Source organism: Trachypithecus francoisi, unplaced genomic scaffold (assembly GCF_009764315.1).
Source record: "Trachypithecus francoisi isolate TF-2019V2 unplaced genomic scaffold, Tfra_2.0 Lachesis_group1, whole genome shotgun sequence".
In the NCBI taxonomy this organism is placed as follows: Eukaryota; Metazoa; Chordata; class Mammalia; order Primates; family Cercopithecidae; genus Trachypithecus; species Trachypithecus francoisi.
This window is the reverse complement of record NW_022681454.1, coordinates 43,010,740-43,027,257: the sequence shown is the minus strand read 5'-3', so window position 1 is coordinate 43,027,257 and position 16,518 is coordinate 43,010,740. Positions and strand designations below refer to the sequence as shown.

At 38.0% G+C, this 16,518-nt stretch overlaps 1 protein-coding gene across 1 annotated transcript in view; it reads right to left on the bottom strand.

The window, feature by feature from the left end:
• Positions 1–808: 808 nt before the first annotated feature.
• The window catches only part of GRXCR1 (glutaredoxin and cysteine rich domain containing 1), a 149,433-nt gene continuing 133,723 nt past the window's right edge, over positions 809–16,518 (bottom strand). Inside the window, exons 3-4 of the mRNA XM_033214113.1 lie at positions 10,712–10,777; positions 809–1,101 (exon numbers count right to left, since the gene is read on the bottom strand). Of these exons, the coding sequence (XP_033070004.1) occupies positions 922–1,101; positions 10,712–10,777 (246 nt within the window). The 3' untranslated portion in view covers positions 809–921. The remainder of the gene's footprint in view (positions 1,102–10,711; positions 10,778–16,518) is intronic.

Here is a 16,518-nt window from a genome sequence, read left to right as displayed (position 1 = left end):
GAGCAAAATATTTCCATTACCTTATCAAAAATACTGTGAAGGCAACTTCTAGAAATCATTGATAAAGCAAATCCATCCGAGTACAGACATGTGTATATACGTAGTCATCAGTCAATAATTACAGCAAATTTTCTTTTTTGCACATTCATACCTAGAATGTGTTCAAACGGTAGAGCGCTCTGGTGTCCCGCTAAGAGGACGATAAAGAGTCACCTTTATGAATGGCTTTCAAGTGACAATGGTACAAAGTAATTCTATGTAACAAACCTTCACATGTACCCCCAAATATTAAATAAATAAATAAATAAATGTCCAGATAAGTCTTCTGGTAGCTTTTGTATCGACACAAAGAAATCCACCTGATAGCATTATTGGTTTATCATTAAGATCATCAGCTTTGAGACTATTCTGCAGCTTAAAAAAAAAACAAACAAAACTATTCTACAGCTTAAAAATATTACTGCCTAAGTATAAATGTGATCACATTTTTTCCACTCTCCAGAGCTTTCTTCTTCCTTGTAACATGCCTAGAAATATGTTATGCTTCTAGGTACTTGCATTAACTCATCCTAGTCAATAGGGTGATATTGCAATAGGCACCATTATCTAGATTTTGCTCTTTTCTTTAGATGAGCAAATACATTTAGGGAATCAGACTTTGGATATCTTTGAGTGGTTTGGGGTACTCCGTTAATTCCAATTCGAAACCAGGGTCTAGCACAAGGTTTGGCACATAGTAGTTGTTAAATAAACATTTATTTAATACATCAAAGAAAATGATTGCAGCAAAAATTCACCACAAAGACAATTATAATAAAGTTTATTGGTTAATCCATAAACATAAGCATTTTAAAAATATATATAAACCAAAGTATTGCCTTTGATTAATAAAATGAGACTTTTCGTGGGTAGAAGCTCCAATTAACCAACACAGTTCTTACAACGCTGAAGACCGTTTTCATTGCAAGCCGTACACTTCAGGGCTTTGAAAGAGTCTGTGAAGCAATTTCGAAACACGGACATCTTGCTCCCATGGCACATAGAGCATGGAAGAAACCCAAAGCCTCCACAAGAGGGACACTCATGTGGATGCTGCACTCTCTGTAAAAGGTGGCAGGGGAACAAGAGAAAACAAAAGATGTGTTAGCATGAACAACTCAATCAGCCTCCTGGTCTTTCTGTACTGTGAGTGGTCATAAAACGATATTGGCATAATATGGCTATACACTTGAATTCACCTACTATTAATACACATTACACCCAGGGAAGTAATTAGTTGAAGTTCTCCTTCATTCCCCAGCCAATGGCCATCTATACCACAGGTTTGGTTTGTAACGTGGGAAAATTTTAGGTTGAAGGGCACATAACTTCAAGAAATACATCATATGAAAACGTCTATTTACAAACCAAATAATTCAGAAGCTGTTTTTTTGTATTAAGGGAAAATACTTTAACTTTCCCATTAGTATCATTTAACAGTTTCATGTCTTTGTTTATAGAATAGTATACTAATAACAAGTCTGAAAAAATCAGAAAGCTAAAAGCTGAAGTGTGCAGAAGCCACTATCAACTGAAGATTACTAATTATATTATAAATTTAGACTAATACTTCTTTTTTCAAAGCACTTTCAAATGCATTTTTGTATAGCATCTTCAGCCACACTAATCAGTACACATACAGACATCTTTTTCAGTAAAGATTTAATTTGAGCATCATTATCCTCATTTTATTTTTAAGAAAACAAGCACAGAAATCTTGAGACATTTCTGTAAATCTATTTAGTTTCCCACAGTAGCTATCAACCTTTCTATCTCAAGCAAAGGTAAAGCATCTCTGATAATACAATGAAAATAACCAGATAGGGTGTTGAGAGTAATATTTTTAAAATCATTTACATGCCTTTCTCTTTGCTTTTCTGAGCATATAACCTTTACTGGTGTCCTCTAGAGGCATCCATCAGTTAGAGGAGATTAGGTGCCATTGCAAAATGAATACAAAGAGAAAATAAGTAAATTGATACTAAGCTTCTGACTTGCAAAAAAGGAATTTGCAGCAGTTTTTGAAGCCCTGGCTTTGTGAAGGGAATAATTGCTACAATGAGCTCAGGAAATGTGGATACACACGTACACAGGCAAACACATACTCAAACATGCTTAACATACTGACACATACGTATAGCTTTTCTCCAAAGATTTATAATTGCACATATTAAAACCTAAAAAATATTCAACTTAAAAGAAACCTGATAAACTGGGTTTAACCAGGATTGCTCCAGCACATACAACTGTGAGAATTTTTAGAGTCAATAATATAATTATCTCATAATTAGTAACCTGTGGGATGTACTTTGGTAATCAAACATTAGGATCTAATTGATATTTATAAAATATTAATCTACCATTGATATTTTAAGGCAATATAAATGGGCATTTTCTGTATATAGCAGGATTCACTTGCAATTATAGTTTGACTTGACTATTATATCAAGATGGCTAAACTCATATACTATCTCATTTCTAATGGCACCGAATCACAGAAAGTTGTTGTTATCAATCTGAATAATATGAACAGTGAACTTTGTCAAGACTGTAGAAATTTAAAGCTCTTCCAAAAAGATAGATTGAATATGCACAGCCATTTGGTCACTTTGTTGATGGATTTTTGTCATTTCTTTGTGCAAGAATTGACCTAAAAAAAGGATCCACTGCACTTAAGTTTTGCATAATATTAAAATAGAAAAAAGAAAAACTCTGAGTGAAAACAAATTCAGTGATGGAAAAACAGTGTACTTTATAAGCCAAATATGAGAACATTTCTAAGTAATGGAGTTCTTATCAAATATTAGAAGGAATAAAATGTAGATAAATCCTTGTCATTCACTATTGCTATGACAGGAGATTAAACTAAAAATATTTAATGACTTGTACAACAAGTGCACCAAATCAGAATAAATGCTGGGCTGGCCAAGGTCCTAGAGCAAGGACCTGCAGGGACCCTGAGTCCAGCCCTTTACTCATTACTGCTAGATTGTAAATAGATCTGAGTTCCTAGTAAAATAGAGTTGTCAGATTTTGCAAATAAAAATACAGGAAGTTCAGTTAAATTTGAATTTCAGATAGAACACAAATATTTTTTGTTTAAGTATGTACTAAATACTGTATGAAATATACTTAAGCCAAAAAATTATTTATAATTTATCTGATATTTAAATGTAAGTGGGCATCCTGCATTTTATCTGGCAAAGTTTATAAGTTGGAGTTTACAGAGAAGAAAAGAGACATTAATGCATCTTGGGCAATGGCTATTTACCAACCAATATAAATTATTTCAATATCTTTTCTTTTTTTTTTTTTTTGAGACAGTCTCGCTCTGTTGCCCAGGCTGGAGTGTAGTGGTGCAACCTCGGCAGCTCACTGCAACCTCCTCCTCCTGGGTTCAATCGCTTCTACTGCCCCAGCCTCCCAAGTAGCTGGGATTACAGGAGCATGTCACCACACCTGACTCATTTTTGTATTTTTAGTAGAGACGAGGTTTCACCATGTTGTTCAGGCTGGTCACAAACTCCTGACTCAAGTGATCTGTCTGCCTTGGCCTCCCAAAATCCTGGGATTACAGGCATGAGCTACCACGCCTGGCCCAATTATTTCAGTATCTTAATGAGTACAAACATAGTTCAATATTTTCAGCAACCATGACCTCTGTACCAGTGCATATTAGGTGAATATGAATTCCTGCTATGACCCAAGACACTTGTGAATGACCAGATTCTTGAATGGCCATATGGTTTTCTCATGAAATGTATTTGTGACTACAAGCAAAGAATAACAAAGCTGAAATGAAATGTTAGTGCTATGCAGCTTCCTAAGCTCATTTTCTATTTGTGTCACTTCAAACACCAGGCTCTGAGCACACAAAATTCAAAATAGTAACTCAACACAATTAAAAATTGTTTTACGTAATGGATCAACAACATGACTTACAAATATTACTTTCAAAGGCTAAAATATCAAATGTTAAGTTCACTAATACCAAGAGTCTACCGTTTCTTCATAATTTATTCCCTTGTCAGAACAAATAAATTGCCTAAAATAAACTTAATACATAAATACCAAAGCTACATTTTTATTTCTAAATATAATCACAAATACAACAAAGCCATTCTAAAATAAGGTCCTCAGAGTCCGTGCAATTCTGTGATGAGACCTCTCTTTTATTCAAAGGATTGTTGAGAGGATTCAATGAACTAATTCATGGGAAGTGAACAGAACATTGCCTGGCACATAGTAGGCACTCAATACAGTTAGTCATTACTGGCCATTATTTTATTAATAAATTCCATTTGAAATGATTTTTATTAACTGCTACCTCAAGCTAAACTGCTTGTGGTCACATGACACAACCATTTTCTACACTTCTCAGAGTCGTTCAATTTAAACACTTGTTCCATACTTCCCTTTCTGGTTTAAAGTTTTGCCACTGTAAGAAGAGGAGAGTAAATGTGTTTCAATTCATGTGCTATTTCTGTTGTCTTGGAGAATAGTGCTGGAAAGCACTATTCTTCCAAGATAGTGGAAGAATACGTCCACTACTTCCATTCTCAGGGAAAATTAGCTAATTCAGCCATAACCGTAGGAGAGGAATGGGATGGCTTACATCTAATGTGGAGTCTTTGCCCTCTTCTCATACCAGCCTGACGTGATAGACACTACCATTTTACAAATGAGGAAACACAGCCTCTAAGCTGGTTTTTAAAAACTAATTATCAAGTTATAACTAGAAAGTTGAATATTGAAGAGGTCTCTCTATGAGCAAAATCCATGGTCTTCCCTCTATGATAGTACTTTTCAATGTTTATTTGCATCCATTTTTCCCCAAATAATCTACACATGAGATCCCCAAATGTAAAGCAGCTGAAAGGATAAATGCTACGACAAAAACCAAAGTGGTAGTGAGGTGGGGTGGGTCTCAAGGCAACCCACTAAAACTCCCCAGTGCCCCCTCGGCACCCAGGAATCTCATTCTTGCTGCATCATCCAGCACAATTTACACCATTTGTTATTCTAATAAGAATAAATAATGTAGTCATGCCTAGCCACGTCTTTCAAAGCGCACTTTTGTTATACTGGAAATCTGGTCCTAATTTAGAGGGTTCTGTACAAAGAAAACCCAGTTGGGTTATATTAGATGCTCTTATATTAGTGTTGCTCTGAAGTCTAACCCTTCTGTAGACAGTTTTGCCCACAGATCAAGATGGAAAAAGAGCTAGGAATTTCCCGAAGAACGTGGAAAAAGTTTCAAGTTGGAGGAAGAAAGAATAACCCAAGTTAATGAAACAGACTTCCACTTTACTTATAGCATTGCTAATTACTATTAGTAGCATTACTAAGTAGTAACAAAACAGGCTTCACTACTATTAGTAAAAAAAAAAAAAACTGACTTCCACTTTCAATGAAGAGACTGACTGTGGAAAGTTTGACCTGCAAGCAATTAAGAATCCAGGCAGGCAGACCTGGTTGAGAATAGCACACAGAGTACTGAATCCACTGACTGTCTCCTCTCCTCTGAATAGTGGTTTGGGTTGAGACAAGTCACTTTGGGGTGGAATTCAAAAAAAAAAAAAGAATGAGAATTCACCCTCCACTTTACTTCTTTCTGTTCATTTATTCCTGTGAGTGAGTTTTAAAAAACAGATACTCAGTGAGTGAGACCTTCTACTTATTCATTTCATTCCACAAATATATATTGAGTATTCACTAGCCAGGCACTGTGTAAGGCAATAGGAATACAGCCGTGAACCAGACACTTCTCTGTTGTCCTAAGCCTCACCCTTGAGTCTTGGATAGGTCTGCTCCATATTGCAGTCATCTCAACTAAAGCACACAAAATGTCTTTTGTTTCTAACAAAGGACAAAAACGACAAACGACAAAGATAATGGCAAGTTTATGAATGAATGTGAAATGGACTTCCTTTGTAACAAAGGAAATTTAAAACTCAAATTTCAAGAATGCAAGTTTACCTCCAGTTATGCAATATAAAAACAGGATGCTAAGATCAAGAGTCTTCATGTCTTCTTCAAGATCAGGAAATGAAATTCTTGTTATTTTTAACCTCAGATCATCAATTCCTATTCCAATAGAGCTTGAAAGTCCCTTAAGTACCTGACCAAAGAGGAAGCAACTTATTTGAGCCTCTGTGACAATACACCTCATCATCCAGATTGTCTATGAAGCAGTATTACCCATAAAATAAATTGTCAGAGAGCACACGCTTGGCATTATAATCATCTCTGGATGATTCATCTTGGTCTATGTATTTTGTTTTAAACTAGATTCAAAAATTTAATTCAGCAAATGCTTAAATGCCTACAAATACCCCTCTGCCTGACCAAGCTGCTAAAAAAATAAATAGAATCTTTTCTGATCATCAGTGTTTCCGGCATCCTTAATTTGCAGAGTTGAGAAAGAAGTCACTGAACAAAATGCAGACACAGGGGAAATTTGTAGCTCATAATTCAAAATGTAGAAGCCTGGATACAGGAGTCTGATTCTTAAACCAGATGGGATGGACTGCCATAAACCTACTTAAATAGATGTTTTGATTTCAGAGAGAGGCAGATGACATAGCCTGATTCCCCAGGTGAGCAGGTAGGTGGTATCTGTGGCTGTAGCCTCAGAATAGGCTGTTGCCACCCCCTTTCCCCTAGGAAGGACCATCACGCAGAGCTATACTTCTCCAGGGAGCCTCAGGAGAGTCTCTGACACCTCCAGTGCCTTGCACAGATAGCCTGTGCCATTTTTGACATCCTAAGTGTGTATTTGGGAATCTTTGCTCAGTTCTTCAAGAACAAATAAGCAGTTGCCAGTCCTCAGGGGAGAATCAGATTAAGTAATTGTTATCAGCTTTACCAAAAAAAAAAAAAAAAAAAAAAGGACAGAAAATGGACACTATGTTGGCAATCTCAGTACAAATGGCAACAAAACTATTTACTCATATCTTCAAAAAAATAACAAGGCAAAGCTTACTTAGAGCTTCTCTGCCATCTGAGATCTTTAATTCAGTATCTGCCAGAACCACTGGTATGATAATACATCTCAGCACTCCCCTGGCTCTCCCCGCATGGACACCAGCAGGATTAGCTATCCATCTTGGTTATTGCTTTTTGAGGACTCCTTAGACATCTCATTCCTTCTCATTTTTAGCCTATTTATTAACATAAATAAATATCATTTACCAAAAAAATAGTGGTTTCATTCATCCTTTCAGCCACACATTCTTTTATATAAAATAATAATTTTCTCTTTCTTTTAATCTCTTAAATGCGTTGCCTCCTCCAAAAAAAGCTTTGGATGAAAGAGAAGTCATTTATTTATTCCCTCAGTAAATATTTATGTGTCCCTGGGATATGCCAATCCCTGTTCTAGGCACTAGAGGTAAATAATAAAAATAAATGAACATCTGTGTTCACATGGAGTTCACATCTTAGTGGAAGGATTACCTGCAAACTGTCAATTCAGGAACACAGTCCCCATTGGCACAACCGGCTCTACTGAGACCAGATCTCCATACCAACTATCATATGTGTTACTAGCTTCTGCTGCCTTTGGCCAGCTCCTCACGTTTGAGGCCGCTAATAATCTTCATCAACAAATCAGATCCACTCAGCTTCCACAGCAATTTTCAGTTGGGTGGGATGTATGATAAGATTCTTGGTGCAGAAAAAAAATTGAAATTATTTTCTGACTCCATTTCTGATTGTCCAACCACAGCTGCTAAGTGTCTGTCTTCAGTATCACTTGAAATAACTGCTAGAAACTGGAACCTGAATTATGAAGACCAGGAGTGGTCATAGACTACCATGTAGTGACCCAAGTAACAGCAAACTAGATCTTGCCAGGATCTGTCTACTGTCAGAGCCCTGTGTCAAAATCCAGACTGTTCCCTGAACCTAACACCTTTAGTAGCTTACCTCTTAGGAAACTACTAATCCAGGTTTTGTGTCTTGCCACAATATAGTCAGATTTCCTAGATACCTCCAGGCCACTTAATTTGAGAGTCATGGAAGCATAGGTTCATAGTTAATTAACATTATGGGTTTGGAATCAGACTGATTAGAATCATAAATCAAATACGACTACCTAAACACTCTTGAGCAAGTGATTTTTGTCTTTCTGTACCTCCATTCCCTTGCCAGTAAAATGGGGATAATAAGAGAACTCATTTAGCAGAGTTGTGAGCTTTCAATTATTTAATATGTATAAAGTGCCAGAATATATCTTGCTATACAGTAAGGACTGAAATGTTTCCTTCATCATGAATATTTAACTCCTACTCTACTGTCAAAAGCCAACCAGAAAAATGGGATGGGTTTGGATCTGCATTTTGTATCCCTTATCCTCTTTGCATGGCTTTCCCAGTGCTTCTTTTCACCTGGTCTCTTTACTTCCTCTTAAACTCCAGTTACCTCTCAGGCAGAGTTCTGGGTGCTCTTGATTGGCTACAAATTCTCCACCAGTTTTACTATATGGCCAAAGCAGCCGAACATAGTGATGGCATCGCAGAGTTCCTATAACATTAGAAAGTCAATATCATACCATTATTTTGAACATTAAAAATAGCTTAAAATATTTGTGCCCTATTTATGTCATGTGTAGAATGGAGACAGACTTAATGAAGAGAAAAACATCTTCTTTTCCAAAGTTTTCGAGCTCATGGAGAGAGAGAGAGATTATCTAACATGGTACTCTTGATCAAGTTGTAGAATTGAATAATTATAGACTCAATGGAATAAAAGTCCAGAATAACTAAATCAGTCCAACCCATACAAAGAAAAGCAATGAAAGATATTCATCCTGTAAAATCCTAAAAGATGCTCTTAAGCCATAGAATTAAAATAGTACAATATTTATGCAACAAGAATTAAATAGATCAATGATACTGCATAATACCATTTAAATAAGTTTAAAATGTATACAGAGAATAATACACATAAACCAAATTGTTTAAATAGAAAGATATATAATAATATAAGTGAATAACTTTACAGGTTTGGAGTAGTATATAAGAACAGAAAGAAATAAATAGATCTATTCATACAGCTTTTTTAGCTAAGAAGAGTTTTAAGAGAAGCAAGTACACACCCTGAGTTAATAGATAAAGAAATCAAGATACTGACAGGTGAAAGGTTATGTCCAAAGGCTTACAGCCAGAAGCAGAGCTGAGGAAGGAGCTAAAAATCCTCTGATTTCTAAATAATAATACTTCAGAAATTATAAATTATGGAAAAAAAGGAAATTTAAAACATTTTACAAAAACAAGTTTACTCTCTGTATATATCTCATGGCTTTTGAATTTAGAATCAGACCATAGTAAGTTATCTTGTTAAAGCCCAAGCATTCTCCTCCTTTATAAGCACTATATTTCTGGCCATCATCCTCATTGAACCACAATGTCTAAACATACTCTATTGTTTGTATTGTGACACAAACTGATAAAAAATGATTTTGAGTTATTGCTATAGGTCTGCAGTACATTGAGAGGACGTCATTGTCTCCCTTAGCAAAGTACCTGTAAACAGTAGATACTCAATAAATGTTTGTTGAATGAATGAATCCATTGTTTTCCTTCTGGGAAAGGTCACAATATGAATAAAACATGAATCCTTCAATCAAGGAGCATATAGTTCATTTGGGACGTGAGTCAAATACCCAAAGAAAGGTAATACAAAAAAGACTTTTATAAGCCCCCTAAAAAGAGGGTTATAGGAATTCAAAGGCGGGGGAGATCAGAAATGACTATTGGAAGAACTGATACTGAAGATGGGCCTTGAAAATGCTGGAGGGAAATTAGGAATTGGAACAGTATCATTCTAGGCAGACAGAAAAGCTTACACAAAGGGATAGTAGTAAGAAGCACACGAAGCCACATAGTCCTTTCTTTTATCTACAGTGGAAGGAATAGTAGAGAATCAGAAATTCGATTACCAAAGACTAGAGCAATAATAACCAGTAGTGACATATGGATACTGGATAACCATATGACCTATTTCTTCTGGCAAAGTCCTGTTTCACATTTGCCGTCCCAGAACAATTACTAATGCATACTTTTCACTCTCAAAGTGTCCTAATCAGGACAATAAAGTATACAATCTTCTTACAAATAGGGAGGAAGAGTCTGATAAAATAATTTAGCAATGAGGTAATAAGGGCTTTCCGGTTGCATTTTAATTTTATAAGTATTTGAATAAGTATTTCTCTGATGCTACATGTATAAGCACAGGAATACAAATTAAAACATGCTTTTTGGAGAAATAACTTTTTATTTAATCTTTGTAAATGATGTAGGAAGATCTTCTATATGTAGGAAGATCCATGGGAAAAATAAAGTTGTTTCAATGAAAAATTTTAATGTGCTTCAAGGCTATTTCCTGATTTGAAACACCTCATCAATGCCTGTATTACAGAGAGTTGGGCTCAAATAAAGCTGACCATAACACTCACCTAATAGTATGAGATTATTAGAAGTTAACATTAAAGTCACTCTAGATACAACAAACCTAATAACAGAAGATATCAAATTAAAACTACCACATGTCTCCTATTGCATAACTGTAAGAACATGGGGAGAGAGAATTCAATTAGGAAAACTCAATTATAATCAGAATGTGTTTAACATGTTGATTACTAAAAATAAGTTGCTGAAAGCACATTTACCTCAATTTTGGTTAGGAGGTCTTGCAATTCTCCTGATTCATTCATTGACAAAATTTTCTCAGCACCCTATTAACAAGAGAGAGTAGGGGGAAAAATCCATTTTTGTTAGTATTTGAGAAAATAAAGTTCTAGCCAGGAAAGCTTAACCCACAAAATACTGAACACAATTCTTCCCTTTGGAGCTGAGTAAATGTGCAACTAGGATGCCAAGGAGGAGAAGACATTTTTCCTTACTGCCCCAAACTCTTGAATCTAGTAAGTCTTACCTCAGGTAAGGGGAAGGCTGCCTATAGGAGGCAAGCTCCAGGAAACTCACAGCTGTCAGGTTTAAGTCCAAATACAGAAAGGGCCAGCATACTCTTCAGGGTTGTTTAGGGAGCCTGGAGCCAGTCTACCATCTGGGAAAGGAATCCTTGAAGCAAATTCCCACCCTCAGTTATCTCTACCCTACTCCAAGCAGTACTAGACATGGCCCTCCTTAACAGCCATGCATGTAAAGATAACAGTAGCTGACAATAACAAAAACAACAATAATGATAATAACTACCAACACAACTTAAGCAGGTATTTTGAGTTTGGCACAAATATCATCTCCTTTGCTGTAGCAGATTCTATTATTTGCAGAAGTTGAGCCTCAATGAGATTGAATAACAATTTCAAGGCCACCCAGAGAAGACACAGAGAGAAAATGTAAACACAGGTAGGGCATGAACTCCAGAGCTAATGCTTTTAACTTCTAAAACATTACTATGAAAGTGAGAAAGGGGGGGCGGAGCAAGATGGCCGAATAGGAACAGCTCCAGTCTCCAACTCCCAGCACCAGCGACACAGAAGACCGGTGATTTCTGCATTTTCAACTGAGGTACTGGGGTCATCTCACTAGGGAGTGCCGGACAATCGGTGCTGGTCAGCTGCTGCAGCCTGACAAGCGAGAGCTGGAGCAGGGCGAGGCATCGCCTCACCTGGAAGTGCAAGGGGGAAGGCAATCCGTTTTCCTAGCCAGGGGAACTGAGACACACAACACCTGGAAAATCAGGTAACTCCCACCCCAATACTGCGCTTTAATCAAACAGGCACACCAGGAGAACATATCCCACACCTGGCCGGGAGGGTCCCACGCCCACGGAGCCTCCCTCACTGCTAACACAGCAGTCTGCGGTGATCTATCCGCAAGGCAGCAGCGAGGCTGGGGGAGGGGCGCCCGCCATTGCTGAGGCTTAAGTAGGTAAACAAAGCCGCTGGGAAGCTCGAACTGGGTGGAGCTCACAGCAGCTCAAGGAAGCCTGCCTGTCTCGGTAGACTCCACCTCTGGGGACAGCACACAGCTGAAGACCAATAGGGGAAGCAGCGGGGGCCCGTGCAGATGCGAACAAGTCTGTCTGACAGCTTTGGGGAGAGCCGTGGATCTCCCAACGCGGAGGTTGAGATCTGAGAACAGACAGACTGCCTGCTCAGGTGGGTCCCTGACCCCTGAGTAGCCTAGCTGGGAGACATCCCCCACTAGGGGCAGTCTGACACCCCACACCTCACAGGGTGGAGTACACCCCTGAGAGGAAGCTTCCAAAGAAAGAATCAGACAGGTACACTCGCTGTTCAGCAATATTCTAACGTCGGCAACCTCTGCTGCTGATACCCAGGCAAACAGGGTCTGGAGTGGACCTCAAGCAATCTCCAACAGACCAACAGACAGTCCTTCTGACTGTCAGATGGAAAACTATCAAACAGGAAGGACACCTATACCAAAACCCCATCAGTACGTCACCATCATCAAAGACCAGAGACAGATAAAACCACAAAGATGGGGAAGAAGCAGGGCAGAAAAGCTGGAAATTCAAAAAATAAGAGCGCATCTCCCCCTGCAAAGCAGCGAAGCCCATCGCCAGCAACGGATCAAAGCTGGTCAGAGAATGACTTTGACGAGATGAGAGAAGAAGTCTTCAGTCCATCAAACTTCTCAGAGCTAAAGGAGGAATTATGTATCCAGCGCAAAGAAACTAAAAATCTTGAAAAAAGAGTGGAAGAATTGACAGCTAGACTAATTAATGCAGAGAAGATCATAAACGAAATGACAGAGATGAAAACCATGACACGAGAAATAAGTGACAAATGCACAAGCTTCAGTAACCGACTCGATCAACTGGAAGAAAGAGTATCAGCGATTGAGGATCAAATGAATGAAATGAAGCGAGAAGAGAAAGCAAAAGAAAAAAGAAGAAAAAGAAATGAACAAAGCCTGCAAGAAGTATGGGATTATGTAAAAAGACCAAATCTGCGTCTGATTGGGGTGCCTGAAAGTGAGGGGGAAAATGGAACCAAGTTGGAAAACACTCTTCAGGATATCATACAGGAGAACTTCCCCAATCTAGTAGGGCAGGCCAACATTCAAATTCAGGAAATACAGAGAACGCCACAAAGATACTCCTCCAGAAGAGCAACTCCAAGACCCATAATTGCCAGATTCACCAAAGTTGAAATGAAGGAAAAAATCTTAAGGGCAGCCAGAGAAAAAGGTCGGGTTACCCACAAAGGGAAGCCCATCAGACTAACAGCAGATCTCTGGGCAGAAACTCTACAAGCCAGAAGAGAGTGGGGGCCGATATTCAACATTCTTAAAGAAAATAATTTTCAACCCAGAATTTCATATCCAGCCAAACTAAGTTTCATAAGTGAAGGAGAAATAAAATCCTTTACAGATAAGCAAATGCTTAGAGATTTTGTCACCACCAGGCCTGCCTTACAAGGGACCCTGAAGGAAGCCCTAAACATGGAAAGGAACAACCGGTACCAGCCATTGCAAAAACATGCCAAAATGTAAAGACCATCGAGGCTAGGAAGAAACTGAATCAACTAACGAGCAAAATAACCAGTTAACATCATAATGACAGGATCAAGTTCACACATAACAATATTAACCTTAAATGTAAGTGGACTAAATGCTCCAATTAAAAGACACAGACTGGCAAACTGGATAAAGAGTCAAGACCCATCAGTCTGCTGTATTCAGGAGACCCATCTCACATGCAGAGACATACATAGGCTCAAAATAAAGGGATGGAGGAAGATCTACCAAGCAAATGGAGAACAAAAAAAAGCAGGGGTTGCAATCCCAGTCTCTGATAAAACAGACTTTAAACTATCAAAGATCAAAAGAGACAAAGAAGGCCATTACATAATGGTAAAGGGATCAATTCAACAGGAAGAGCTAACTCTCCTAAATATATATGCACCCAATACAGGAGCACCCAGATTCATAAAGCAAGTCCTTAGAGACTTACAAAGAGACTTAGACTCCCATACAATAATAATGGGAGACTTCAACACTCCACTGTCAACATTAGACAGATCAACGAGACAGAAAGTTAACAAGGATATCCAGGAATTGAACTCATCTCTGCACCAAGCGGACCTAATAGACATCTATAGAACTCTCCACCCCAAATCAACAGAATATACATTCTTCTCAGCACCACATCCCACTTATTCCAAAATTGACCACATAATTGGAAGTAAAGCACTCCTCAGCAAATGTAAAAGAACAGAAATTATAACAAACTATCTCTCAGACCACAGTGCAATCAAACTAGAACTCAGGACTAAGAAACTCAATCAAAACCACTCAACTACATGGAAACTGAACAACCTGCTCCTGAATGACTACTGGGTACATAACGAAATGAAAGCAGAAATAAAGATGTTCTTTGAAACCAATGAGAACAAAGATACAACATACCAGAATCTCTGGGACACATTTAAAGCAGTGTGTAGAGGGAAATGTATAGCACTAAATGCCCACAAGAGAAAGCAGGAAAGATCTAAAATTGACACTCTAACATCACAATTAAAAGAACTAGAGAGGCAAGAGCAAACACATTCAAAAGCTAGCAGAAGGCAAGAAATAACTAAGATCAGAGCAGAACTGAAGGAGATAGAGACACAAAAAACCCTCCAAAAAATCAATGAATCCAGGAGTTGGTTTTTTGAAAAGATCAACAAAATTGACAGACCGCTAGCAAGACTAATAAAGAAGAAAAGACAGAGGAATCAAATAGATGCAATAAAAAATGATAAAGGGGATATCACCACCGACCCCACAGAAATACAAACTACCATCAGAGAATACTATAAATGCCTCTACACAAATCAACTAGAAAATCTAGAAGAAATGGATAATTTCCTGGACACTTACACTCTCCCAAGACTAAACCAGGAAGAAGTTGAATCCCTGAATAGACCAATAGCAGGCTCTGAAATTGAGGCAACAATTAATAGCCTACCCACCAAAAAAAGTCCAGGACCAGATGGATTCACAGCTGAATTCTACCAGAGGTACAAGGAGGAGCTGGTACCATTCCTTCTGAAACTATTTCAATCAATAGAAAAAGAGGGAATCCTCCCTAACTCATTTTATGAGGCCAACATAATCCTGATACCAAAGTCTGGCAGAGACACAACAAAAAAAACAGAATTTTAGACCAATATCCCTGATGAACATCGATGCAAAAATTCTCAATAAAATACTGGCAAACCGGATTCAGCAGCACATCAAAAAGCTTATCCACCATGATCAAGTGGGCTTCATCCCTGGGATGCAAGGCTGGTTCAACATTCGCAAATCAATAAACGTAATCCTGCATATAAACAGAAACAAAGACAAGAACCACATGATTATCTCAATAGATGCAGAAAAGGCTTTTGACAAAATTCAACAGCCCTTCATGCTAAAAACGCTCAATAAATTTGGTATTGATGGAACGTACCTCAAAATAATAAGAGCTATTTATGACAAACCCACAGCTAATATCATACTGAATGGGCAAAAACTGGAAAAATTCCCTTTGAAAACTGGCACAAGACAGGGATGCCCTCTCTCACCACTCCTATTCAACATCGTGTTGGAAGTTCTGGCTAGGGCAATCAGGCAAGAGAAAGAAATCAAGGGTATCCAGTTAGGAAAAGAAGAAGTCAAATTGTCCCTGTTTGCAGATGACATGATTGTATATTTAGAAAACCCCATTGTCTCAGCCCAAAATCTCCTTAAGCTGATAAGAAACTTCAGCAAAGTCTCAGGATACAAAATTAATGTGCAAAAATCACAAGCATTCTTATACACCAGTAACAGACAAGCAGAGAGCCAAATCAGGAATGAACTTCCATTCACAATTGCTTCAAAGAGAATCAAATACCTAGGAATCCAGCTTACAAGGGATGTAAAGGACCTCTTCAAGGAGAACTACAAACCACTGCTCAGTGAAATCAAAGAGGACACAAACAAATGGAAGAACATACCATGCTCATGGATAGGAAGAATCAATATCGTGAAAATGGCCATACTGCCCAAGGTTATTTATAGATTCAATGCCATTCCCATCAAGCTACCAGTGAGTTTCTTCACAGAATTGGAACAAACTGCTTTAAAGTTCATATGGAACTAAAAAAGAGCCCACATTGCCAAGACAATCCTAAGTCAAAAGGACAAAGCTGGAGGCATCACGCTACCTGACTTCAAACTATACTACAAGGCTACAGTAACCAAAACAGCATGGTACTGGTACCAAAACAGAGATATAGACCAATGGAACAGAACAGAGTCCTCAGAAATAATACCACACATCTACAGCCATCTGATCTTTGACAAACCTGACAAAAACAAGAAATGGGGAAAGGATTCCCTATTCAATAAATGGTGCTGGGAAAATTGGCTAGCCATAAGTAGAAAGCTGAAACTGGATCCTTTCCTTACCCCTTATACGAAGATTAATTCAAGATGGATTAGAGACTTAAATGTTAGACCTAATACCATAAAAACC